Raw genomic sequence first — 27,781 nt, 5'->3', positions numbered from 1 at the left:
TCAAATCGATTTGTGTCGCTATTTCTGGTGTATTCCTTTGCCCAGATTGGCCGGATACACCAGAAATAGCGACACAAGTCGATTTGAGTCAGTAAATGGAAAGCATCCATACTGTATATGCTCAGCATGGGACCATAAGGCAAATTAGCGTACGGACCGGAATTCTCAAAGTAACTAGATTTCGAGACCAATGATTCCATTGTTCCGTGATCCGTCGCTGACATGGAACAGCACCCATACGTTCGTATGCAGTTAGCGCGCCGTCATACCCTCCTCATTTGCTCGCGCCACCCTGCGGTGCTGATTGTGGCCATTTGACGCCCTCCATTTCGTCTCGCCAGAGAGGATCCATGGAGGAGTTAGCGTAGTCAGGCCCGATTCCTCCAAGGTTAATCGAAGTTTAAACTAAGTTCAGCCTATCTCCAAACTATATAGAAAAAATTGAAAGCCGTTTAACTGTGTCGGCAAAAACGGGCTTCAGGGAACCCATGCTCACATTTTGCATGTTTCCAATTTAATAGCGTCCTCTGACGGGAAATAGGTTTTTGGTTGCTAATTTTCGAAGTATTGTATATCGGCGACTGACTAATACTCTGCCACATTTAGCCTCATGAGAGTAGTGAATAATACTAAGCGTATTTACTTTAGTAAAGTTGTAAAGTACGATTGTAGTCGTCAAAACTGAACAAATTACAAATGTTAACGATTAATATGCCTGCAGTATAAAAAAATACTTGAAATACTTCCTGAGGTCAAAATTTACTGGGCAACATTGTACATCAGCTACTAGTAAATCTCCAACGAAGGGTTGAATATGGGTTTACGATAAGGGTTAAGCAACAGCACACTGTCATACAAGAATTAACCAATACCAATTAGTGTTACCGCTGTTCTTCATTCAAAAAATCAATTTGGTAAAAATCTACAGAAATGATGTTGGAGTAGCGTCAATTTGATATCTTAAAAGTTCAATCAATCCCACAATACGTTGCCATGGTTAGTTGACTGAACGGTGAATATAGTTATTGACTCTCAAAAAGTACTCATTTTCATTGGCCAAATACTGATGAGCTGTAGTTTCTCACACAACAATTTGATTCTTATATCTATTAAACTAAAACTTCTGCTTCAATATTGTATGTACAGCACGTATGAAATCGTGATGAATTCAGGTTTCGCTAGTTTAGTTAGAATGAATCTTATTAAATAATTATATCGATGTTTCAGAATGACTGATGAATTTTAATCTTTGTAACAATCTACTGTGTTAGAGAATATGGGATCCGCGTCTTCTTTATAATGAATAAAAGAGACCTTACCATAAATGCTGTAACACTCAAAACGCGTTCAGCGTGATCCACCGTTAAATAACTCGCTCTGGGCGTCTTTTTAGCCAAATTGAAATGTCGACAATTCATCTGATTTAATCTCAGAAATATCAGTTTCAAAATGAACTAGCCGTTCCTTTCGGAACTTCATTTAACATGTCAACTACAGGTTTTTATTTATTCACCAACAGTGTCTTCAAAATTGAGTATCAATGTATATTCTTTTCCATTTCCGCCATCCACAAAGGTGATTTGAATTGCGCTGAGATCATGGTCCGCAGATTTTATTTTTAAATTGAAATTTTGTATTATACACTGTTCTTGGCAGAGTACCTGAGTACCAATGTGAAGTTGCCCTGCGACCATCGAATTTCTTAAGAGTATGTATGCCACAAAATTGTTCCCGAATTGCTCTTAATTGCTCTCTATTTTTTATGATTTACTCCGACATGGTTTTCGAGATAATCCAAAAAAACGTTGCAGGTACCATGAATCGGTAACGTTTCCAGTAAGATGGCGCCAAATTCGAACAAATGTTGTTGACAAAACCTTCGTTATTCCACCCGTTGACTGAGGAAAATAAAGACCGTTGCCCTAATGGGCTTTGGTGTGACAACCGAGAATCATCGTGCGCTTGCGTCCCCTGAGATGTTTCAACGGTAGAGTTGAGAACTTATTGCAGAACATCGGAGAGTTACCGATTTCGGCGTGATGCTGGCTGCATTCACCTTCCGAGTAACAGTCTTCGCAATGGTAAGCCCAAGCCGGTACATAGCCTGTGTGTACTTACCGACTTGTCGGCGATACAAGAAATTAATAATGAGAATAAATTTCTTCCAAAATTCGTAGCAAAACAGTGATTTAATTAAAGTATAGGTACCCGAGAGAAGAATGTATACATAGATTATAAATAATAATGGATCAGATGTAATAATGATGCAGAGACCAAAAATTATATACGTATATGCGGTCCACGTACGATATTTGTATACATGGTCCATTTAGGATCAACACCCCTCACGGAAAAAACCCTGAATTTTGGTGCAAATTCGTACCCTCAACCCATAGGTAATGCTAAATCCCCGTGAGAAAAAAGTCGAGGGTACGAATTTACACCCAAGTCTAGGGTTTTTTCCGTGAGGGACGTGATGCATACTATATATTTTATAATTTTTCAGGAGACAAACTAGGTTATCTACAATAATACGGCTATAATATGAAAAGAGAATTATTCATTTCGAACTGGGATCCTATTCGACACGCGCTCGATGTATTCCATAACATTAATATTCATAATTATACCAACAACTTTTCGTATGCTCTCTCGATCTTGAATTTTCGTAGGCATTGAATCGAATCGCTGCTTTAGCTAGTCGCAAGTGAAGTATCTACGTCGGGTAGACAAGCAGATTTTCTTTTCGAAAAGTGTTCCATCGGAAGAAAATTCAGAGTAACAGTAATACATCACGGATGCGCTAATTTTGATCGATATGAAATGGATGCTCCATATATGAAACAGTATTTGATGCAGTGTAGTGATTAAAAGACGAAAAAGGTGATAGGGAGAGGAAGAACGAAGCTTCTTAAAACTTCGAGTTTATTTGAACACACATTTGAAAGGTACGAGCATAATTTTTTATTATCCAACTGTCACAGAACGGCAGCGTTATTAGGTGACCCGTTTTAACTGAAGAATATATCTTTATTCAACGGCTAACTATCGAAGGGCCTGGCCGCTTGAGTCTGGAATCGGTAGGAACGATAAAGTGCGTATTTCTTGTATGAAATGTGAAAACTAAAATCATTATACATCATATCATATCATCTTACATCATACATCATACATCATACATTATATGTAGATGACATCATACATCAGCATTCATGGCATTAAAGTTCGAATCCAAAGTTTGGATGTTTGGATGTTCAGAAGGTGACGTCACCCAAATTTTTTGTTCTCTTGACGTTATCCATCTAAAATCAGCCCGCCGAATTCCTCAGTCTGGACACGACCGCGCAGTAGAGAGGACGTATGAGAATCGCGCTCCGCAGATTTCGAGTATCGGGTTCTCTACTTCCTGGATCCTTCCATCCGTGTCCGCTTCCTGATGCAACTCGACTTCAGGGACGAGCGCTCCGTGGTTCCTGCGCTCCGGTACGCACCTGGTAAAACTCGGCTTCCAGGATAGGAGCTCCGTGGTTCCTGCGCTCCAGGTCCGCTACCTAGTGAAACTCGACTGCTAGGAAAAGCGCTCCGTAGTTTCTGCGCTAAAGGTCCACTACCTGTTGAAACTTGACTTCCAGGACAAGCGCTCCGTGGTTCCGGTTTCATGCTTACAATTAATTATTTCAATTCATTTTTCGCGCAAGCCCAAATTCAATAGCTATCAGTGCGCTAATGAAATTTCTATAATCTTTTATAATTTTCTCATAATCTTCTTGGTAAAATGTGTCGATACAAAAATTATAATAATCCTTACGCAATATTTTTAATGTGTTCTAATACTGAAAATATTTAATAGTATTCGATGTTTAACCCGAGGTAGTTAGCGGTTGTTGGGAGGTGGTTGGCGGTGGTTGGACGTGGGCGAAGGTGGTTACGGGTGGTTGCGGGTGATCGAGGTGGACGAGGAGGAGGACAAGGAAGACGAGAAGAACAAGGTGGACGAGGAGGACAAGGATTTGTGCACGGTGAGTGAAACATTTTTATATTATTTAACGGCAATTGTAATTATATTTTATCTCAAATTTTTCGAACTTGTAATGTTTACAATAAATTATATCAATTCAGTTTTCGCGCAAGCCCTAATTCATTAGCGATCAGTGCGCTAATAAAATTTGTATATTTTTCTCATGATCTTCTCATAATCTTTTTGGTAAAATGTATCAAAAAAAAAAAAGTTAAGTTAATCCGACGCAATACTTTTGATGTGCTCTAACACTGTAAACATTTATTAGTTATACCTCATAACCCGACGTGATTAGCGGTGGTCGTTGGAGATGGTTGGAGGTGACAGAGGTGGACGAGGACGACAAGGATTTGTGCACTGTGAGTCTAACATTTTTGTAATATTTCATAGAGTGGGAGTAGGATCAGGAGTGGGAGTAGGAGTAGAAGAAGGATCAGAATCAAGACCAAGAGTAGGAGTAGGCGTAGGATCAGGAGTAGAAGTAGGAGTAGGATCAGAATCAAGAGTGGTAATGGAAGTATGATCGGGAGTAGTGGTTTCAGGCGTAGGATCAGGAGTAATATCGGGAGAGGTATCATGAATAGGATCAGGAGAAGGATCAGGAGTAGGACCAGGAGTGGGATCAGGAACAAAGTCAGGGGTAGAATCTGAAGTAGGACCAGGAGTAGGACCAGGAGTAGGATCAGGAGTAGAAGTGAAAGTAGGAGTAGGTGTAGAAATAGGAGTAAAAATGGGAATAGTAGTAGAAGTAGAAGTACGAGTTGGAGTCGGATTAGGAGTAGGTGTGGAATTAGGAGTAGAAGTAGGGGTAGTAGTCGGAGTAGGAGTTGAAGTAGGAATAGGAGTAGGAGTAGGAGTAGTAGGAGTTGGAGTTGGAGTCAGATGAGCAATAGGAGCAAGATAAGCAGTAAGAGCAGGACGAGGAGTAGGAGTAGGAACAGTAGTAGAAGTAGTAGTAGTAGTAGTAGGAGTAGATGTTGGAGTAGCAGTAGGAGTTGAAGTAGGATCAGGAGTAGCTATAGGGGTAGTAGTAGTAGGAGGAGGAGTGGGAGTAGTAGTAGGAGTGGTAGTAGTAGTAGGAGTAGAAGCAGGAATAGAAGATGGAGTAGGGTAGGGTGGGGTAGGGGAGGGTCGGGTAGGGTTTTTTTTTTTTTATGTTTAGATTTATGAGGTACAGGGGGAAACCTTCAAAAGTTACTCGCCTAGGAACGAGTTATGTGGGATTTTTACCGCACTAAAACCTAACCTGCACCTCCACCCTTACTACTGGAACGGGCGTTCCCCAGCGGCACTCTTTGTAAATACTACTTCGCTGGGGCGTTCTGATGTTACTGCTGGTGGTTGTTATGCCTCACGGCCTATTCTTCATGTGTTGCACGGAGATCTTTGACGACGATTTCCAGGTATTCTGCGACGCTGTTCCAAGCTGATTGGCTCTGCAGCATGCCCTGTACTATGTTGCCTGGACTGATCGGGTTGCCCAGACTTCTCCCCAGTTCTGTCCGTAGCCCCTCATGGAAAGGGCAATGGAAGAACACGTGTTCTGCGTCCTCGTTTGCCTTGCCGCAATGATGGCAGTATGGGGAGTCCGCTCTCTTGAATCTGTGCAAGTATGCCCTAAAGCACCCATGCCCAGTCAGGAGTTGGGTGATGTAATACCCTACCTCCCCGTTACGGCGAGTTACCCAATTGGTTACATTTGGTATGAGTCGATGGGTCCACCGACCTTTTGACGAGGTGTCCCACTTTTCTTGCCAGATTGTAGCGATTTCGCCCACACCGGTGAACCATAAAGCAGGACCGAGGTGACCACTGTTGCCAGTAGCCGCCGCCTGATCTGCCTGGCACCACCGATATTCGGCATTATGCGAGAGAGGGCGCCCTGTACAGCTACTGCCTTCCTGCTAGCGGTAGCGATGTGCTCCTTGTAGTTGAGTCTGGCGTCCAAGACTACTCCCAGATACCGGATGAAGGGTTGCGATTGGATCTCGTGGTCGCCTACCCTAATGGTGATGGTCTCCATTTTCTTCCGGCCGCTCACAAGGAGCGCTTCAGTCTTGTGTTCCGCTAGAGACAGGTCTGCCATACGCATCCACTGTCTTATTCTCCGGATGGTGGTGGAGAACGCGGCTTCCAGTTCCTCCAGGTGTTTGGCAACAAGGACAACCGCCACGTCGTCTGCAAAAGCCACTAGGGTTGTTTTCGGTGGTAGCTCCACCCGCAACACGCCGTCATACATAATATTCGAGAGCAGTGGCCCCAGGACTGAGCTCTGTGGCACACCACCTGTGACTCTATGTTCTGCTGTGCCCCTATTGGTGTCGTAACGTAGTAGTCGATTTTTGAAGTACGATCTGACCATCTTCCTTAGGTAATGGGATACACCCATATTCGCAAGTGCATCCAATACCCGATCCCAACGAGCCGAGTTGAAAGCATTCTTGATGTCAAGGGTGACGATGAGGCAGTATTTTTTGGAACCGTGTTTCCAACTCTTTTCTGAGATGGCTTCCGTCGCGATGTTCGTGACGAGTTCCAACGCATCCATGGTCGATCTCCTTTTCCTGAATCCAAATTGGTTTTCCGAAAGATGGGGATCGGTATATTTCTCCAATCTGTCAGCAACTATACGCTCCAGGTTCTTCCCTTCTAAATCTAGCATGCAAAGTGGACGATAGGATGACAAATCGTCAGGTGGTTTTTTCCCTTTTGGGAGAAGAACCAACCTTTGCAGCTTCCAACGGGTCGGGAAGACCTCTTGCTTCAGGCAGGCATCGTACATGCTGATGAACATGTCTGGCCTGGCAGCAATTGCACTCTTTAGTGCGATGTTGGGTATGCCACCTGGGCCTGGTGCCTTGGAATTCTGCAGTCTGGTGCAGGCGTTCGTGAGCTCTTCTGAGGACACTCCGGGAATCTCTTCTTCTCCGTCCTCTGGGTGGTAATCGGGGAGTTCGGGTTTCTCCGGAAACAGATGGGCTACTATTCTGCGCAGCATGTCAGGACAAGTTGGTGTTTTTGTGGGTATGCTCTTGATCTTATGCATGACCGTTTTATACGGTCTGCCCCACGGCTCCCTATCCACTTCTGCGCAGAGTTCCCTCCAGCTTTCTCGCTTGCTCGAGTTGATCGCGTTTCTGAGCAGTCGCCTCTTCTGTTCGTAAACGAGGCGCAGTTCCTCTGTTGGGGCCCTGTCCCGCTTACGGGCGTGCTGATGGAGCCTTCTTGCCTTAAGGCACTCCCGCCGATGTTGTGCGATGGTTGGGTTCCACCGGTGCTCGGCCGTTGTTTGGTCGACTCCGTGGCATAGACGCGTCGCGGTCGCAAGCTCTCGTCACGAACTGCTGGATATGTTTGATGCGCGTTACTGTGTGTGTGTGAGCGTGAGGAAGCAACTCGCCTCAGTGTCGCGCAAATCAACAATGCTCGATAATCCTCGTCAAGGATTAGAATAGAGGCGAAAAAATGTAACGAGCGAGTTGCGTGTATGTGTGAGAGAGAACGGTTGAGATAGACAAGTTCGAAAAGTCAAAGTCAGTCTGTAGAAAAGGATTCGCTGATAAACACACCTGTCTCCGTGTATCTGTAATAAAGACTTTTATAATTGTTATACAAAATTCTGATTTCATATAAATTTACCCTAACTCTCTCAGATCTAACCTGCATCCTTAACAGGTTATGGGCCCAGTCATCGTTGGCTATGTAATTTTAGAGAGATTAGGAAAATTTATATAGAGCACACGCGGTCGGCGTGCGAGCAGCCATGCTGTGTCTAACGTATTTTTCGCGAGTGAGTGAAAGTGAATCGAAAATCCAGAATGTCCGAAGCGATCTCGACTCGGAATGTCACGAAATTCAACGGGCAAGATTTTCAGAGTTGGAAGTTCCAAATGCGTGCATTATTTTTGGCGCATAAGATATATGGAGTGGTGGACGGGTCGAAAACGATGCCGACCGGGAACGATCAAGACGCGCAGCGAGAAACGTGGATGGCGGACGACGCGCGCGCTATGTTTTTGAGTTCTTCGGCTATGGAGTCAGAGCAGCTTCGGCCGTTACTCGTGTGCACGACGTCAAAGCAAATGTGGGATAGTCTATCAAGGCTGCATGCGCAAAAATCGGCATCAAGCAAATTAACGCTTATGTCGAAACTTTGCGAGTATCGAATGTCTCCGGGAGACTCGATGATGCAACACGTGGCCAAAGTGCGAAATATGGCGGCTCGGCTGACCGATATTGGAGAAAGAGTGTCCGAAACAACAGTAATGGCGAAAGTGTTAAGTAGCTTAACGTCGAAATACGCGGCATTTCGAACCACGTGGGACACTATGCCAGCTGAGATGCAGACACTCGCAAATCTCGAGGACAGATTAATCCGAGAAGAGGAACGAATGTCGATGGACGATGAAATCCCGGGAGCGTTCTCAGCGACGAAGAAACCTGTAGCGAAAGAAAAGGAAAAACCCAGTCCAAGTGATAGAGAGAAAAAATCTTTCAGACCCAGACCGATAGTGCGATGTTATAACTGTAACGGAAAAGGACATTTCTCGCGGCAGTGTAGAAACAAGAAAAAAGACGGTGAAAAACGTGAAGTAACTGAATCACGTGATTGTGCGTTCATCGTGGAAAAATCGGGCGCGCAACGGCCTGCGAAAAGCGAGGGCGCGAGCCCGTACGTTCCAGAGCCTCCGGGAGCAACAACGCGCGGGAAGGACCGACGCAGCAAGCACGCGCGCCTTGGTGGCGTCGGAACGGGCAGCGGTAGCGAGGGAATGGAGGGCGAACCTGAGCAGGCCCAACCTCCCTAGCGGGCACCTCAGAGGTGCCATATTGGCGAACTGGGAGGACTGGTTTAGCGCGGAGCACGGAGGGGTAACTTTCCACCTGATCCAAATCGCGACGGGTCATGGATGCTTCGAGGGCTTTTTGCACAAGATAGGCAGAGCCGCGGACCCGGTATGCAAGCAATGCGGGGGGGCCGTGGACACAGCGGAACACGCGGTGAAGGCGTGCCCGGCCTGAGAGACGAAGCGAGAACTCCTACGCGGAGTCACGGGGGTGGACCTGACGCTACCGGCGTTGGTTAAAGCAATGACGAGAGCAGGGAAGGGTGGGCAGCGGTCACGAGGTTCGCGAACGCCGTCATGACGGAGAAGGAGCAAGCCGAGCGGATGCGCCAGCGGGGTTTGGCGCGCGCGGCGGAAAGAGTCTCCAGCGACATGGTCTCGGGGTGATAAAGGGGTGGGGCATCTCATAAATGGGAAACGGGATGAGGGGTGGCGCGAGCAGATCCCGGTAACTACGGGCAGGGGCCCGGAAGGGTTGGCGGGGCCGGGAGCTGGTCCCTAGGTATGACGCGAGCCAGGTATCGTGAACCGAGCGGATTGGGAGGGAGGGGAGACGCAACTTCCGAACTAGGAGTGAGCGCACGCGCGCTGAAGTGCCGGGAGACCCCCCGAAGTTATGCTTCAGTGGTTCCGGGGAGTCTCTCATCCCGTACCAGGGTGGCCGGTGGGTTTTTAGTGGGGGTGGGTCCCACACTACCCTGTGTTTCTTGCGTGAAAGACAGGGTGTGCATAAGGCATTTTCCCATCAAAAAAAAAAAAACTCCCACTTCAACTCCTACTCCTACTACTACCCTTACTTCCACACCTACTCCTGATCCTACTCCTACTCCTACTCCTGCTTCTGATCCTACTCCTGGTCCTACTCCTGGTCCTACTTCAGATTCTACCCCTGACTTTGTTCCTGATCCCACTCCTGGTCCTACTCCTGATCCTGCTCCTGATCCTATTCATGATACCTCTCCCGATATTACTCCTGATCCTACGCCTGAAACCACTACTCCCGATCATACTTCCATTACCACTCTTGATTCTGATCCTACTCCTACTTCTACTCCTGATCCTACGCCTACTCCTACTCTTGGTCTTGATTCTGATCCTTCTTCTACTCCTACTCCCACTCCTGATCCTACTCCCACTCTATGAAATATTACAAAAATGTTAGACTCACAGTGCACAAATCCTTGTCGTCCTCGTCCACCTCTGTCACCTCCAACCATCTCCAACGACCACCGCTAATCACGTCGGGTTATGAGGTATAACTAATAAATGTTTACAGTGTTAGAGCACATCAAAAGTATTGCGTCGGATTAACTTAACTTTTTTTTTTTTGATACATTTTACCAAAAAGATTATGAGAAGATCATGAGAAAAATATACAAATTTTATTAGCGCACTGATCGCTAATGAATTAGAGCTTGCGCGAAAACTGAATTGATATAATTTATTGTAAACATTACAAGTTCGAAAAATTTGAGATAAAATATAATTACAATTGCCGTTAAATAATATAAAAATGTTTCACTCACCGTGTACAAATCCTTGTCCTCCTCGTCCACCTTGTTCTCCTCGTCTTCCTTATCCTCCTCCTCGTCCACCTCGATCACCCGCAACCACCCGTAACCACCTTCGACCACGTCCAACCACCGCCAACCACCTCCGACAACCGCTAACCACCTCGAGTTATACCTCGGATACTAAGAAATATCTCCAGTATTAGAACACATCAAAAATATTGTGTAAGAATTCATATCACTTCTTTATTGACACATTTTACCAAGAAGATTATGAAAAAATTATCAAAAATTATAGAAATTTTATTAGCGCATTGACTGCTACTGAATTTGGGCTTACGCGAAAAATGAATTGATATAATTTATTGTGAACATGACAAGTTCGAAAAATTTTAGATGAAATATAATTACAATTGCCGTTAAATAATATAAAATTGTTTCACTCACCGTGCACAAATCCTTGTCCTCCTCGTCCACCTTGTTCTTCTCGTCTTCCTTGTCCTCCTCCTCGTCCACCTCGATCACCCGCAACCACCCGTAACCACCTTCGCCCACGTCCAACCACCGCCAACCACCTCCCAACAACCGCTAACTACCTCGGGTTAAACATCGAATACTATTAAATATTTTCAGTATTAGAACACATTAAAAATATTGCGTAAGGATTATTATAATTTTTGTATCGACACATTTTACCAAGAAGATTATGAGAAAATTATAAAAGATTATAGAAATTTCATTAGCGCACTGATAGCTATTGAATTTGGGCTTGCGCGAAAAATGAATTGAAATAATTAATTGTAAGCATGAAACCGGAACCACGGAGCGCTTGTCCTGGAAGTCAAGTTTCAACAGGTAGTGGACCTTTAGCGCAGAAACTACGGAGCGCTTTTCCTAGCAGTCGAGTTTCACTAGGTAGCGGACCTGGAGCGCAGGAACCACGGAGCTCCTATCCTGGAAGCCGAGTTTTACCAGGTGCGTACCGGAGCGCAGGAACCACGGAGCGCTCGTCCCTGAAGTCGAGTTGCATCAGGAAGCGGACACGGATGGCAGGATCCAGGAAGTAGAGAACCCGATACTCGAAATCTGCGGAGCGCGATTCTCATACGTCCTCTCTACTGCGCGGTCGTGTCCAGACTGAGGAATTCGGCGGGCTGATTTTAGATGGATAACGTCAAGAGAACAAAAAATTTGGGTGACGTCACCTTCTGAACATCCAAACATCCAAACTTTGGATTCGAACTTTAATGCCATGAATGCTGATGTATGATGTCATCTACATATAATGTATGATGTATGATGTATGATGTAAGATGATATGATATGATGTATAATGATTTTAGTTTTCACATTTCATACAAGAAATACGCACTTTATCGTTCCTACCGATTCCAGACTCAAGCGGCCAGGCCCTTCGATAGTTAGCCGTTGAATAAAGATATATTCTTCAGTTAAAACGGGTCACCTAATAACGCTGCCGTTCTGTGACAGTTGGATAATAAAAAATTATGCTCGTACCTTTCAAATGTGTGTTCAAATAAACTCGAAGTTTTAAGAAGCTTCGTTCTTCCTCTCCCTATCACCTTTTTCGTCTTTTAATCACTACACTGCATCAAATACTGTTTCATATATGGAGCATCCATTTCATATCGATCAAAATTAGCGCATCCGTGATGTATTACTGTTACTCTGAATTTTCTTCCGATGGAACACTTTTCGAAAAGAAAATCTGCTTGTCTACCCGACGTAGATACTTCACTTGCGACTAGCTAAAGCAGCGATTCGATTCAATGCCTACGAAAATTCAAGATCGAGAGAGCATACGAAAAGTTGTTGGTATAATTATGAATATTAATGTTATGGAATACATCGAGCGCGTGTCGAATAGGATCCCAGTTCGAAATGAATAATTCTCTTTTCATATTATAGCCGTATTATTGTAGATAACCTAGTTTGTCTCCTGAAAAATTATAAAATATATAGTATGCATCACGTCCCTCACGGAAAAAACCCTAGACTTGGGTGTAAATTCGTACCCTCGACTTTTTTCTCACGGGGATTTAGCATTACCTATGGGTTGAGGGTACGAATTTGCACCAAAATTCAGGGTTTTTTCCGTGAGGGGTGTTGATCCTAAATGGACCATGTATACAAATATCGTACGTGGACCGCATATACGTATATAATTTTTGGTCTCTGCATCATTATTACATCTGATCCATTATTATTTATAATCTATGTATACATTCTTCTCTCGGGTACCTATACTTTAATTAAATCACTGTTTTGCTACGAATTTTGGAAGAAATTTATTCTCATTATTAATTTCTTGTATCGCCGACAAGTCGGTAAGTACACACAGGCTATGTACCGACTTGGGCTTACCATTGCGAAGACTGTTACTCGGAAGGTGAATGCAGCCAGCATCACGCCGAAATCGGTAACTCTCCGATGTTCTGCAATAAGTTCTCAACTCTACCGTTGAAACATCTCAGGGGACGCAAGCGCACGATGATTCTCGGTTGTCACACCAAAGCCCATTAGGGCAACGGTCTTTATATTCTTTAGTCAACGTAGGAGGTGTTTGGTGGTGGTTGGCGGTGATCGGCGGCGGTCGCGGAGGACGTGGACGACGCGGTTGACGAGCGAGCGTTGGGCGGCCGGGGGGCGACGAGGTGGCCAAGGAAGACGAAGGTGGTCGGAGGTGATTTAAGGTGGTTGGAGGAGTTCGAAAATGATAGGAGGTGGCCGGCGCTGGCTGGAGGAGGTAGGGGGTGGTCGGTGTTATTCGGCGCTGGCAGGTGGAGGTAGGAAATGGTCAGAGCTTGCTGGAGGTTGCAGGAGGTGGTCGGTCGCGGTAGGACATCACCGGCGGCAGCAGGGGGTGGTAGGAGTCATATGGAGATGGTAGGAGGTGTTTGGAGTTGGTGGGAGATGGTAGGTGGTGTTTGGAGGTGGTAGGAGGTGGTAGGAGGTGTTTAGCGGCGGTTAGCGGTGATCGGTGGTGGTCGAGGACGACGACGACGACGAGGGGGTGGCGGCAGAGGTGGACGAGGAGGACAAAAGTGGTCGGAGGTGGTTGACGGTGGTTGGTGGTGCTCGGAGATAGTTGGGGGTGGTTGGCGGTCGACTCGGATACGCTTTATCTCACGGGGATGATCGAGCTGATCGACATTCCTAAGTCGCAGTTGACAAGCAGTCTTATGTACTCACTTTGTACCAACTCAATCTCAAGCTTTCATACCAACACTACTTTGGCTACTACGAATGTCAGTGCGAGTTCGTTAGGTAGAGTCGATAGAGCAGAACCCTTCTATGCTCCCAGGCCCACCTGGGCTCACTTGCCCGCCGAAAACTGGTCACAAAAATTTACCCAGGGGTATCAGTCTTTATGTTCTTCAGTCAATGTTCCACCTGAATAGGATAAGGTTTGAATTGCTCCTTGATTGCTCTTTCTTATTTTATTATTCTAATTGATTGCTTCTGCATAGTTTTCGAATGAATAAAAAAAAACCGAAAAGGGGATTTTCGCAAGGCGGAGTGTGGTCGAATTCACCTTGGTTTCTCTCTGCGGTGAATAAAGATGTGAATAATCTGGTAATTTTTCCTAATTGCTCTTCCCTACATAAAAAATCAGACAGACTTCTGTCGGATTCGACACAGATCCGACACAATATCCGATGTTATCCTCCAAGCGAGAGACAAGGATAGAAAATGTGAACGGATTCTATTCGGCTCTGTCGTAAACGAACTCGGTTTGCGGCTTCATGACCAAAATTTCGGAACGTGTCCGGTTGCTATTCCCGCGTCCCGATGAACCTCCCCACATAAAAAATCTGACAGATCTCTGTCGGATTCGACACAGATCCGCTACATATGTCAGACACAAGTCTTTTGCAGGGTTGAATTGCCAATAATTGCTCCACTTATCTCGTAATTTGCTCCTTCATAATTTTCGTTAAAATTGGGAAAACAACACAGCATCTGGCTTGTAGGTTATGTGGACGAGCGGCGGAATTTGCATCCGAAACAAAAAATATCAATTTGGTCAAATTGACAATTGCTTCTGATTGTTCCTCGATTTTTGATCAATTATCTACCAGTTTCCTTATTTGCTCCCTCATATTTTCCAAGAAAACTGGGAAGAATGACACGAACTGTAGCAGTTTTAATTAACTCATGCATCCGATAAAAAAATTATAATCTGGCACGGCAGTATATTGCTCTTAATTGCTCCGTGATTACTTGACAATTATCTACCAGTTTTGTTATTTACTCCATCACAAATTCCGAGAAAACTGGAAAGACGACACCAACTCGTTCCACAGCGGAGTTACGAGGAGCGGTTGATTCGAACTCGTATCGGTGTCAAGAAGATGATAATTTGGTCCAACTTAAATATGCTCGTGATTGTTCCTTGGTAATTGATAAGCATACATACGTTTTAGCAACTTGCTCCTGCCTAATTACCGAAAAAACTGGAAAAATCCAAAGCGTATGCTCCGTAGGTCATGCAGACGGGCGGCCGATTCGATTTTTATCCAGAATAAGAAGATGTCGACTCGGTCCAAGAGGTACAATTGCTACTGATTGCTCCTCGATATCCCATCAATCATCTACCAGTTTCCTCATTTGCTCCTTTACAGATTACCCGCGATTGATTACACCATACAAAAAAAAAAATAGTGGTCCGTACATTTGACCAGACCCATTTAGAATAATGTATTTCGATGCGCTGAATGCAAATCTGAGGTCCGTTTGGCCCGTACACCCTCAAAATTTTGAGTAAATTGCAAAAAACCGCTCAAAATGGCTAAAAATTGTAAAAAATTGCAGTTATGCAACCGACGAAAATTTTCTTCAACTTAATCAAATACGTTTCTTATGAATCCGATTCGCTGAATCCAAATCTGAAGTTGGTTTGGCTCGTAATCCCTCCAAATTTTTAGTAAATTGCAAACAACAGTTAAAAATGGTTAAAAATCATGAAAAATTGCAGTTATGAAAGTGGAAAAAAATTTCTTTAACCAGATGAAATATGTTTCTTATGTATTTTCATGCGCTGAATCCGAATCCGAAGTTTTTTGGATCCGTATACCTTCCAAATTTGAGTGAATTGCGATATAATGTTAAAAATAGTACAAACTCGTAAAAAATAGCCATGAAATAGCAGAAAATATTAAAAAGTAGTATTGTTCTCACCCACAGCAATAAACTAAACATGGGTACTTGCAAATTATACCATAACATTTATAGATTGTAATTAAAATGTAAAAAACAAACGACCTTCATTGATTTTACACTGTTCTTCGATTGTATCGAACTCTTTTGAATTTTTTTTTGAATTTCTGTAAAACAGCGTAGGAGCAAATAATGAAAAATAGATAGTAATTAAGAGATTTTCGGGAGCAATTTTTTTGGTATCCAGTTTGTGAAGAAATTCACAGGCCAGCTTCACATAGGTACGGGGCAATATGGCGTGTGAGAACTATCGATACAAGGGTATTGCACGTTATTATAGTAACTGTATATGTTGGTATTGGTCTATGAGCCATGGTAAGAGTGCATAACGCTCTCTTATGGTAACTGAACGTTGGTGAAGGTAGGGCGCAGAGAAGGTGCCGCAGTGGTCAGCGGCTGGGATGTATCGCTGATATTTTATAAATTTATGAATTAATGTCTCACATGTCGTGTTCCCTAGCTCAGGATTCAGTTTGTCTGACAATTAATGAGCTCAACTTCTTTTGACGATAAAAAATAACTATTCTTGCAGACATGTTCCTTTGTCACGAAAACGCGATGCCAGCTGATGCGCCCGACGGCTTGATTTTAGTGGATGGGACAAATTATGACTGGTCAAAATTTTAAAACTTCCAAAGTGATTACAGCGAGTTGAGTAATATGATCGACTTGCCGTCAACTGAATTAATTAGTTTCAACTTTTTTCCAAATTCAGTGCTATAGTTTTTGCTCTTGCTTCACCTGGTTCTAAAATCGAGATTTTTCCAAATTTGAAATTGCATTAGTTGAGTCGAGGTTTGAGTAACATTTAGAGTACAGATTCTGACGGTTCTCAGATGTTTCGCATAGTTCTGCATACTAAAACACGTTTCCGACATATCAATAGTAATAGCTAGCGTTGATAATTTATTTCTCATGATGAGCAATGGATCATTGGACACAAAAGATTCCAAGCTTTTGGAAGAATTTGCAACCAATAATCTACTTTTTCTTAATATCCATATCAAATTCCAAAGCCATGTGTCTGTACTTTTTGGGTTGACATGCTTTTCACTTAAGAATAATAAAATCTATCACACGCATTTGTAACACGAAATATTTCAACAAAGATATTTTCATATGATGATGATAATTATGATTTGTGACAAACTGATTTGCATTATCAATTATAACTCCACAGGATTGCTATTCATCAAAGGTAGGCAATACGTTTAATACAATAGGTAATACGTTTAATGCAATAGGCAAACCTTTATAAAACTTGCAAAAAAATTCTCAGGTTACCTTTTTGCTATATTACTTTCGATTACCGTATTTGGTACTCTTTTTGTTACAGGTGGCTACAAACCACATATCTCTTTTTGAACAGTCTCTTCGACCTTTTCAACTCCACCTTTCGGACACGTAACAATATAGGCAATTCCCACTTCTTGAAATTAAATAAATATGCAACCGTGCAAAGTGTAATTATACTGAGTAAATATTATTCTTGGATATGAAGGTCAGTAATAAAAAAAAAAAACAGTTTTTTTTTGTTAACGTTTCAGCCCGGATGGGGGCCCTCCTCAGAACAAGTATACTCGCTTGAATTTCTTTTGATGTGGAATAGCAGATTATAACAATATGTTTTGGCAAAGTAGCGATGTAACAGCTCATGTATTGTCTACTATCTTAATTTCCTCTATGTATTCTATCACCTTTGCAAAACTGCAGTTGCCTTTCTGATCTCTAGCGATACTAGCGAAGTATATATTTTGATTCATTAATCATCATCCTGATTCACTCATTCCTGTCCTCTATCACTAATTCGCGGATCCCACATCAATGAACAAGTATTTATTACTATCTCTCTAAATACTATGAGTATCCTTTGTTGACAGTAGTACATACAGCCAACAGGATAAAAATTGACTTCACGAATAATGTTGTGTTGCAAACAGGATTTAATGATTTGAAAGCCAATGGATTACACCAGTTAACATGAATTTGGAGTCTGTTCTAATCTGATACAGTTTGCTTTTTCTCTCTGCGTGCTGCTTATACTATGAACCAAAAATTTGAAGACTTATTTATCAACATAACAAAGAAAAAAGCATACTTTATAACCAATAAATGGAAATTTTTTAAATGGATCCATGGAATAAAAATTTATTCATTTAAACATAAACTTAAAGAAAATTTTTTTTTCTGTGACCTGTGTTATTCCTTTTGAAAGTCAGTTATTGAAAAATAACCATTGATTTTTCATTTATATTATTTATGTAATACTGAATATTTCAAAATTTGCCCTGTCAGAAAAAGATGTTTTCCCATCCGTTTTAGCAATTTGAAGAACCACGAATAGAAAATAATTAATGTTTAGCATTTCAATAATTGAGAAGAAAAATATGACTTGTTACGTAGATCAATATTATACAGAGGAAAAAATAAATTTTTTTGCTATTTTTCGTCACATTTCCAAAGATTTGTATTACTGAAAGACAATTTTAACACCTTGTCAAAGTTAAAAATAAATTCAAGACTTATTTTTAGTTCCAGTTAATTTCCAACGAACCTCATAGTATATACATTTTCATGATTCATTTTTATATTCATTCAAGCACCTGTGTAATTTTTCTCAATTAAAACCCAATTACCGCTTCCAAATTTTAGGAATAACTCAGAAAATAGGTTCAGCCTTCTACATATTTTCGACGTGCTTCTAGCAAAGCGAGAAATGAAAATTTTTTTGGATAAATATCGTTTAGAATAAAACTTGAGATATTGCATTTTCGTTCCATAATTTTAAAAGTGCGTAAGAAATCAATCAAACATTCTTCATATGAACATCCTTGAAACGATAGGAACTAAAAATGAAGTAGTTCATAATTTTACCAAAATATTTGCAGCTCAAAGTTGACTTTGTAAAAAACATTGAAAAAATAAATTGAGCATCTTAGAGATGCTACTGTTGCATATCGATCGATTCAAATTAGATCATTTATTTGCGGTGTATGCGAATTGTCGTTTTTTACTTCATTTTCAACAGTAAATGTAATACTGCTTTTTGCCGAGCTACCCGAATCGCTAGCCACCCTGCTTTTGTCTAACATTGAAAATCTAATATCCTTCTTCTTGTCAACGATGTAAGTCCCTGTGCTACCCGGGGTGCTGGTGTCGCTGGGCAAACTGTCTGCCAGGTTCTCTAAAGTTATAATACAAGTTTCGTTGCTGTGGAAAATCTTGTCGTCCGATGATCCACGACGTTTTGTTCTACCACGATTTGATTCCACATCAGCCTCAGATTTATTCTTTCCATACTTTTTTTTGAATGACTCACCACCATGTCTATGGATGGAACGGATTTCGTTGAATTCCATGTCACTACAGGATGAAATATTCTGACGATTTTCCGTATGGATATCCGACATTCCTACTTTCCGCAATTTCTCACTGTCTGTTGACTCGTCATTGCCCAACAAACTAATATCCTGCATCTCAATAAGCTCTCCACTAGTTTTTCGTAACCTTACAGTCGCATCAGTGTTCAAAGTTAGGCTCTTGTCCCTGCTTCTGCTCATCTGAGATCTTGATACAACGTTCCGTTCATACTTTTTGCTACAAATGCTTTTCTCGGCGTTGGGCGAAACTGCGCTTAGATACTGGCTGGGTGCGTCGTTGAGACTACACGTCAAACCCGTATGTCGTGTTAACGCTGTATTCACAAGGATTTTGTCAATTTTTTCTATTATGTTATTCAATCTGGCAGCACTTCTTGACTTGAGACCCTCCTTGGAATAGTCAAGTCTCTCTAATTTCTGACGCAATAGTTCTTGTCTAGAAAGAGGATTTTCATCCGTCACATTTCGTGTAGCGTAACTCTTACCAAATTTTACAGTGATCTTAGTATCGTCGTCATTGTCCAGAACCTCATTATTAGCAATCAAACTTAGACCGACACTCTCCCCCGTTGAATTCTTACTGAAGTTCATTACGTGAACAACAGATGTGCTGCCGAATGTTGAGAATGCCAGAATATGTTCAAAAGGATGATAAGCAACGCAGGCTACGATTTTCGTATCTTGTACCAGATATTTAGCGACTCTCTTTCCGTTCTCGACGTTCCATATATTCAAATACGAATCTTCCCCACCGCAAAGAACAAACCCTCCACAAGGCGACAAGCATGCAGTTATTTGTAATCTGAAACATTCGTAGAAGATCCGATTAGTTACATTAAATAATGCGTTTTAGAATAGGAACTTGACATTTTTGTTTGGGCAACACATTTTGTAAAATGATCGTGACGACGTACCTGCGATTTCTGAGACTTTTGTATCGCTGCAAAACAACTCCCGTGGCGAGGTCGATCATTCGCAGTCCGTTATCCCGCGAGTGAACCAAAATTCGCGATTCCAGGGGTTGCGAAAGAACTGTGTTGACGACGATATTCTCGATTTCATTATTTTTAATTATCTTGAAAATGTTCCATTCCCTTGCTGACGAAATGCTAGCTGCCTTCTTCAAAGTCCACAGTATTATGACACCAACGCTATCGGCAGTGATCAGACCACCGTCCTTCTGAAAACATATCGAATTCACGTATCCTTTGTGCTCGTCTAATTCTTGGGTGAGTTCGTAACACTTGCTTCTTCTGCCTTTCATCCAAACTCTGGCAATGCTGTCGCAACACCCTGTCACTACAACGTCTTTGTTCCTAGGGTAAAATTTCCCGCAATAAACGTACGACGGGTGAGGCAACATCTAAAATTGACAATACATCCAAAGATTATCGCAGTTGCTATTTCAAAGCAATTATCACAGGATTGTTAAAGTTTACTTGCCTGGATATGCTGAATTATTTTGTTTCTTACGTCCCAAATGCAGGCAGTTTGATCCGAAGATACAGACAGCAAGTACTTGTCGTCGTTTGACCAGTTTAGACCATAGACAAAATTTTTGTGCCCAATGAACCGGACACATATCATTCCCTCAGGAACCTGCTTGAAGAACAATAAATAATCTTTTTATTAAAGCAATCTACTCCGAAACCTATTTTAAAGAATTTGTCTACTACGAAAGGTAATTTCTTGCCGTGTAGACGATGATTGGGTAGTTGCCATCTTCCGAGCCTACGCAAGCAAGGTATTTGCCGCTGTTGCTGAATGTGACGTAAAAGCAGCCATTTTCAAACGTTTCAGATTGAAACAGATGGTTGTTTGGAATCTTGCAAGACTGTGCGGCGAGTCTAGTCCACTTTGGCAACTGCAATAGGTCCGAGGCTTTCATCAAACTACCGCAAGACTCGTTGTCTATCTCAGGTAATTTGTTCAGGCTAAGATGATCGTAAAGAACCGGATCTTCAACTGGCAGTTCAACAGGTTTCAATGTCACGTATAACGTGCTTGGATATTTCTCCCTATTATTGGATTTCCAACTGTTGAAGACCTGTGAAACATAGAAATGATGAGAGTTTACATTGACTTGATGCACCAAGTTTTTCAAACTTTGACAAGTGTGTTTTAAGCAGAAAATTGATTTCAGTTTTAGTCGATCCCAGCAGGATCTGAACCCACCTCGCATTGCCCAAGTCTTCCGGATTTTTTAGAAGCTTTAGACGGCTGGTACAGTTGAAGTCTGACTTTCTTGTTCATGTGAGACGTCCCATTTACTCCGACTGGCCTCAGAAAAGCCCAAGCAATTTTATGCCAACATCCTTCACTGCCTGGAAAGAACCATCAAAACGCTGTAAGCCTGATAATTGTTACCTCAATTTTACTATGTGAAAAAAAACTAGTATTTAGCAATATTTTTGCAAGTTGGTTTCATTTCTACCCACCCAAGATGTTATAGTTGAATCTGGCCTCGGCAAAATTCAATAAATCCAATACTTCGAACAATATTAATGTCGGTTTGTCATCCATTCGAATAACATCGTCAAAGTTGTAATCAAATATCAATTCCTCCTCCCAATTAGGCACGATAGATTTATTCTTCTTGAAGTCAAACTTCCCAGTGATCATTGGTTGCAGATAGCCGCATCTTTCATGATCATCATTTTCTGCAGTCTTTAAATAATTTCCCGTTTTCATGTCCACGATATGAACCTTCACCATTGGGTGTCTGGTAATAAAATCCGTTTCCAATACATCTGCTTTGTGAATGGTGATGGATATAAACCGGTCCGATTTGTCTGCATTATACTCAACCGAATCATCTTTGCTACTTTGCGTACTTGTATTCTTCAGGCCACTACTCGATCTGGATTTTAGCACACACTTTTTAGCAGAATCAACTTCCCGCCTTGAGTACTTTGACTTCTTTCCATCTTTTTTCGCTGATCTGCTTCTAGGCAAGTCAGTGATGTCCATCAACGAACAACTGGTATCAATGTTTGCGGAATCATCTTCAGAGAACGGCCGCCTTTTACTCGCTGATTCCTCATTCCAGATTTTTTTTTCACGCACAGCAGACTTCAAAACTTGGTCATTGCTTTTTGAGAACTCAGAAGTTTCAAATGTTGTGCGAGAGTTTAATTGCTGCCTAGACTTGATAGGAGTCAACTGAGCTCCAGGATCCCCGTCTCTCTCGGCATCATGAATTTCAGTTTCAGAATTACCAGAGTCTAAAACCTCGAATACTTTGACCACCTCGTTGTTGTCTCTGCGATTCGTGTACTGAGAAAAATCGTCTTTCGATTGGATTAAGTTTGTTTCCATCTGTCTAACACTCTTGGACGAATCGTAGAAACTGCTCATCTCTATCTTAGTACTCTGTCTGTATTTTTGACTGTTATCCGATCCTCCTGGAGGTTCGTAGACCTCCGTTTCAATTCGAAGCACCTCTTCAGCATCGGATCGAAAAGCGGCATTGTCGAACACCAAGCTAGACTCATTAGCCAAGGATTTAGAAAATTTCTTTTTTCGTGGAGCAGGAACCGGTCTAAGCTGAGAATCAGTAAAGAGATGAGAATCGGTATCCACCGACCGGTTTGTGTCGGAGGAATTTGCAATTAGCTCTTGGGTCAAGTGTAAATTCTTCTCACCCTTGGACCACCGTTTACGTCTCCGCTTAGGTGCCTCCATATTCGTCTTCCAAGGTTCTGGTTCAGGGTCTGAATTCCCAGCAGTTGTCCTCAATATTTTCTCCTCTGATCCAAAAAGTTGGGTATAATTCTCTTCAGAGTTTGAATGATCAGAAGATTTTGAAAATTTCGTAGAAGGTTCTCGATCAGCAGAAGACATGAAGACTTTAGAGTCTTCTGCAAATTCTTGGATGGTATCGATCGATTCTTCAATTTCCCAGGCCATTCCTTCCATGGCACTTTTCTTTCTTTGACTTCTTGGGGGATTTGCCTTGTTTTCACAACTTATGGCGTCTAACCAGCAGACATTAGCATCTTCAACAATGTTTCTTGGCTTGAATAACTTTATTTCCTTATTTTCGCTGTGAACATCAACAACAATGACATCCAGAGGTCTATGGGCTTTTGCGGTATTTTCAAGACAGTCATTACTATCTCCACTATCGATCGACTCGTCATTATGACACAGTATTCGTTCTGATCGCGATAACCCAACTTCCTTTCCAGACGTAGCGGGCCTTCTTCTCATCTGTCTAACAGAAGATTGTGATTTTTCCCCATTGTTAAAATCTCCAAGAGACTTGGAGCTCCCTTTCCGAGAATCGCGACCTTTTCCACTTGATTTCTGACGCTTGGTCATCCTGCTATGTGTCGAGTCAACCTGTTTAGTTTCACCCAAGCACTTCAACTTGGACAGAGAGTTCGATGAATCATACCCGAAACTTTGTAGTTGCACCGATCATCAAGTATTTGCTAAAAGATGCAGAATAATACATTATTGCTTCACATGGCAGACGAGGAAATATAATTCAAGGCATGAATGAAAAAAGAGATCTTTTAGAATTTGAATAAAAACTTTAATTCTAATGTCTGAAGTCATTCGCACAAATGTAACAGAACTTTGCAGTAAGGCAATGAGGCTGAAAAATGTGGTTCCAAGCTGTATGGTTTAAGATTGAATGTATATAACATTTTGAAAAGCATAACAACACTGAACAACATGACTTAACCCCATTCTTTAATCATTTCATCGATTTATATGTACACTAGACATAAACTGACGTCAGTTTACGAAAAAATGAAAATTTAATGACAACGATTTGGGAGACCGTTTTATACGGTGTTATTTAATACAGTTAAAGATATTTATCTTAAACCATGTAGCGTTCTTGAGGCGACGCCATGTTATTAGAAACTTATAACCTCGGTTAGGTTAGTTAATCAAACCAAAGCTTGCCTGGCTGTCAAACGAAGCAGCCGACAGGCCATTTGTGGAAAAACTAATATTGCTCCTATTTTTCTTGAGCTTGGTAACACTTAAAGAGTAGAAATTTAAACCAAATCCCGATTTGAATTGTCATATAAATGTCTGGGGAAATGGATAACTGTATTTTTTGCAAAATCATCGCCGACCAAGCACCCAGCGAAAAGATTTACGAGGTGGGAATGTGCACATATCACCACTTATCACTCATCAGATTAGCTGTCTGAAAATATTTAGAATTCAAATTTTCATATCTAATTTCCAGGACGACGTTGTAATTTGCATAACAGACATTAAACCGGCCTCCAAGCACCATTATCTTATCATACCGAAGACCCACATAGAGAATGCAAAAACTATGCAAGGCCCAGAGGACAAAAAGACACGTGTGTAACGTAGTTTCATTTTTTAATTTAAATTCCTGTAACAGAGCCTCCATTCACAAATTGCCTGTGAACTTACTTCTATTCATTCATTCGTTCACAGTTGAGCATATGGTCGAAGTTCTCACAACGATCAGTGAAATGAAGGGAATTGACTTGAATGATGCAAGGATAGGGTTCCACTGGCCTCCGTTCAACTCCGTCAACCATCTGCACCTTCATGTTATTTCACCTGTAGGAAACATGGGGTTCCTCGGGCGGATGATGTTTCTACCCAACAGCCTTTGGTTTGCAAGCGTGAGTGACATTTTTTCTTTCATTAAATCGCGTTACATTGAAGTCTTGACTGAGCGATGTACTCCAATGTTTTTTAATCTGCTTTCTTCATCACCCTAATTATCTGCATTTTCAGATTGACTACGTCAGATCTCGTCTACAGACTTGCAGCTAATGCTCCCTCAACTTAGACATGGCACAGCAGCTTGCCAATCTTGATTATGGTTTCTGAACTGGTACCAAAATTATGTAACAAATGTCAAGGGCTGGCTATTAAATTACCCTGTTAGCAAATTTATTCCATATCACAACGAACGATGTATTGCTTACAATTTATATTAGGACCTTTTTTATTTATTTTTTTTTATAACATTAAATAATGTACACAATAGTGCAACTACTGGTTACTGTAGCTAATTGCTATACAAAACAATCTTAACGCTCAATTTTACTAAATTTTCAACTATTATTCTGATAGAAGTACAAATAAGTTTTTCGATATTGGAGGTATCTTGATCGCAAATAATTGCTAAAAATCTCTGTGAAAGAATTCAATCTTTGTGTACACGCATATTTATGTATATTATGTATAAAATATATCCAAATTGGACAGGAGCAGACTTGAACAGTTTTCTCTAAGTTTCAATCAACTGGTTCAGGAAAGATTCCTTCCTTAAACATGTGCTGCCACGCGACACCATTTGGATATTCGTATTCAGCAACGCTTTGCTTTTTGAATTTAGTCGAGTAGCCAGGAGCAGTTGGCGGCATGTAATGAGCATTCTGGACATTTGTAGGATCTTCAAAGTGCTCGTGCTGTTGATCGACGTATTCAATGACTCGGTTCTCACTGGTTCCGCTCAACGCAACAAAATCCCACATTTGGAGGTGCTGAACCATTTCACACAAACCTACGCCTCCAGCATGGGGACAAACCGGCACTGTAACCAGTTAAAAAAACGTGCAGTTCTTGTACAAACTGCGTAATTTTCATATAGAAAAGCAGGCGCAACAAGTTATGATTACCGCCCAGCTTTAGCGCCATAAAGTAGACTGACAGAATCTCGTTCACGCCACCTATTCTAGCTGAATCAATCTGGCAGTACTTGATTGCCCTGGCCTGAAGTAGCTGCTTGAACATAACTCGATTTGCGCACATCTCCCCAGTCGCCACACCTATGCCATAAGGTTCCAACTCTGCAGCGATCCTGGCGTGTCCTAATACGTCGTCAGGAGAAGTTGGCTCCTCGATCCAGGTGATTTTGAATTCCGCGAGTCGCTTCACCCAATCGATTGCCTCCTCGACTTCCCAAATTTGATTCGCATCTACCATCAGCTTATTTTCGTAGCCGATTACTTCCCTGATCAGACGACACCTTTTTATGTCTTCTTTTAAATTGATTCCGACTTTGGCTTTGAAAGCTGTGAAGCCAAGCTCGAGGTATTTCTTGCAAAGGTCTTTGACCTTTTCGTCCGAGTAGCCCATCCACCCGACTTGAGTAGTGTAAGCTGGATATCCCTTTTTCAATAATACTTTTTCCCTCTCCTCTTTGCCTTGTGCGTTGCTCTTCAGAATTGCCACCGCTTCATCTTTTGTAATAACGTCAGTGCTGAAAGTACGTTAAATGTTGAGCGGACCTTGTGAATAGCGGCAGAAAGCTGTGTCTGATACTTACATATACCGAAAATCAATAGTGGAGACCAACTGCTCTGGGGTCAAATCTACGAGCAACTTCCACAGAGGCTTACCTTCGATCCGAGCCCACAAATCCCAGAGAGCATTTATAATAGCTGCTGTAGCCAAGTGGCTGACACCTTTCTCGGGTCCAATCTGTACCCCACAATCGGAAAAGAATACAAACGGATTGAGAATTTCAATACGATCTATTCCGATTTCTTTATGTAAACAGATGTTTCGTATTCTTTGAAAAGAATTAATTCGGATAGAAAGAATTGAATCGGATTGATAATTGCCATCCCTTATTCTAAATAAATAACTGAAACGAACAAGCTATTAGAGGTGGCATTGTCGCGAATATGACGGGATGGGAAAGAACAGATAAAATCGAATAGAAACGAATAAACACATTAAAACGAACAGTGTCTCATTGGAATAACTCATGCTCAATTCCGAAACTTAAAGAAATGGGATTCATAATTCTACTAATCGTTCCGTTTCTATTCCTTTCCGATTGTTGGGTAGAGATCAAAAAATAAAAAATATATTAAACAATCAGTTTAGAGAAAAGAAAATGGTAGTAATCATACTATTTATTACACTCACCCATCTCATTTGGGAATCGCTTGTTAATGCTCTCCAGACTGATGCAAAATCAGAATAAATTTCTTTCACATTTCTACCCTTGACAAGTCTGAATAATGATTTGCAAGCCTGAGTGACTGAAATCGATATCGAAATTGTAAGAAATAATGAGAGTAAACAATTTTACTAGTTACCTAGGAGAGTTATAGGAACGTACCAACTTCTGTTCCTCTGCCTAGGGTAAACGTCATACCGTGCCCTTCGAATCCTGTGTTAGTAACAATAATAACGTAGGCACAGGAGTAATTGGGGTCCGTATGCTAAAAATGGATTGAATATTAGATGATCTGCCAACTTTAAATCAAGAGTAACGCGTTCAAACCCTTGATCTTACCATAGCATCGGTTCCGTCAGCGTTTAGCGAAGTTGGAAAGCGAAGATCCTTGACGATCGCATCAGTGATTGTTGCGTTCTCCATATTTCTGTGTTTTGCTAACTAATCTAAGTTTTGTGGAGAATTATACGTCCGAATAAAGTAGCTCAGCTGGTGCCTCTCGAAGCACATACGGTAAATGTGCCAATAACTTGTGCTACAAGGCAGTACATTTTATTATTGTTCGACTGATAACAGCTCGGCCTGTAGATAACTCTGCAATGAGGCAATCGGATGACATGTACGTACTGATTAAATACTTATGATCAAATCTCATATGTAAGACAACAAGAAAATTAGATATAATTACAATTATTACATCATCGTGATGACGTTATTTTGATTATGAATGCTATTATCAACTTATTCAGATACAGTATATCTCGATTAAAAGAATAAATCGACAATACTTTATACATGTACAATTTGCAATTTGCGCATGAGCCAATATTTGCCACAGACCAATTTCCCCCTCTGGCCAA

At 41.7% G+C, this 27,781-nt stretch overlaps 3 protein-coding genes and 2 long non-coding RNA genes across 12 annotated transcripts; 3 read left to right on the top strand and 2 right to left on the bottom strand.

Annotated features, from left to right (window-relative positions):
- The first annotated feature begins 310 nt into the window (after positions 1-310).
- Positions 311-2,047, top strand: LOC124302397 (uncharacterized). 2 transcript variants are annotated; one of them, XR_006907700.1, is made up of 3 exons: positions 311-388; positions 522-1,708; positions 1,812-2,047. It is a non-coding gene; the product is annotated as an uncharacterized LOC124302397 (long non-coding RNA). The 2 variants fall into 2 exon arrangements; XR_006907699.1 differs by lacking the exon at positions 311-388 and having other exon boundaries at positions 395-564; positions 722-1,708.
- A 13,993-nt stretch (positions 2,048-16,040) lies between these two features.
- LOC124302395 (uncharacterized) lies at positions 16,041-21,274 on the top strand. The gene is made up of 3 exons (XR_006907697.1): positions 16,041-16,815; positions 20,798-20,917; positions 21,141-21,274. It is a non-coding gene; the product is annotated as an uncharacterized LOC124302395 (long non-coding RNA).
- Positions 17,543-23,899, bottom strand: LOC124302377 (jouberin-like). Of its 5 annotated transcripts, none has more exons than XM_046758507.1 (7): positions 23,838-23,899; positions 21,436-23,433; positions 21,173-21,321; positions 20,691-21,044; positions 20,441-20,596; positions 19,912-20,360; positions 17,543-19,799 (listed from the first exon to the last, which is right to left on the bottom strand). In XM_046758507.1, exons 2-7 carry the CDS (start codon positions 23,318-23,320, stop codon positions 18,584-18,586), a joined length of 4,209 nt encoding a protein of 1,402 aa, XP_046614463.1. In that variant the 5' UTR covers positions 23,321-23,433; positions 23,838-23,899; the 3' UTR covers positions 17,543-18,583. The 5 variants fall into 5 exon arrangements, with proteins under 5 accessions (XP_046614463.1, XP_046614462.1, XP_046614461.1 ...); XM_046758506.1 differs by having other exon boundaries at positions 23,581-23,849; XM_046758505.1 differs by having other exon boundaries at positions 23,691-23,849.
- Positions 23,900-23,912: 13 nt separating this feature from the next.
- Positions 23,913-25,218, top strand: LOC124302391 (adenosine 5'-monophosphoramidase HINT3-like). The gene is made up of 4 exons (XM_046758549.1): positions 23,913-24,120; positions 24,210-24,330; positions 24,431-24,624; positions 24,740-25,218. Exons 1-4 carry the CDS (start codon positions 24,046-24,048, stop codon positions 24,776-24,778), a joined length of 429 nt encoding a protein of 142 aa, XP_046614505.1. The 5' UTR covers positions 23,913-24,045; the 3' UTR covers positions 24,779-25,218.
- On the bottom strand, positions 24,911-27,756 carry LOC124302382 (mitochondrial enolase superfamily member 1-like). Of its 3 annotated transcripts, none has more exons than XM_046758520.1 (7): positions 27,619-27,756; positions 27,261-27,515; positions 27,084-27,186; positions 26,888-27,003; positions 26,280-26,434; positions 25,630-26,213; positions 24,911-25,544 (listed from the first exon to the last, which is right to left on the bottom strand). In XM_046758520.1, the coding sequence occupies exons 2-7, from the start codon at positions 27,342-27,344 to the stop codon at positions 25,246-25,248; spliced, it is 1,341 nt and encodes a 446-aa protein (XP_046614476.1). In that variant the 5' UTR covers positions 27,345-27,515; positions 27,619-27,756; the 3' UTR covers positions 24,911-25,245. The 3 variants fall into 3 exon arrangements, with proteins under 3 accessions (XP_046614476.1, XP_046614477.1, XP_046614478.1); XM_046758521.1 differs by having other exon boundaries at positions 27,610-27,746; XM_046758522.1 differs by lacking the exon at positions 27,619-27,756 and having other exon boundaries at positions 27,261-27,547.
- Positions 27,757-27,781: the final 25 nt, after the last annotated feature.

The sequence above is a fragment of the Neodiprion virginianus genome, chromosome 4, assembly GCF_021901495.1.
Source record: "Neodiprion virginianus isolate iyNeoVirg1 chromosome 4, iyNeoVirg1.1, whole genome shotgun sequence".
Lineage (NCBI taxonomy): Eukaryota > Metazoa > Arthropoda > Insecta > Hymenoptera > Diprionidae > Neodiprion > Neodiprion virginianus.
Note: the sequence above shows the minus strand (reverse complement) of the source record. Positions and strands in the feature narration are given on the sequence as shown.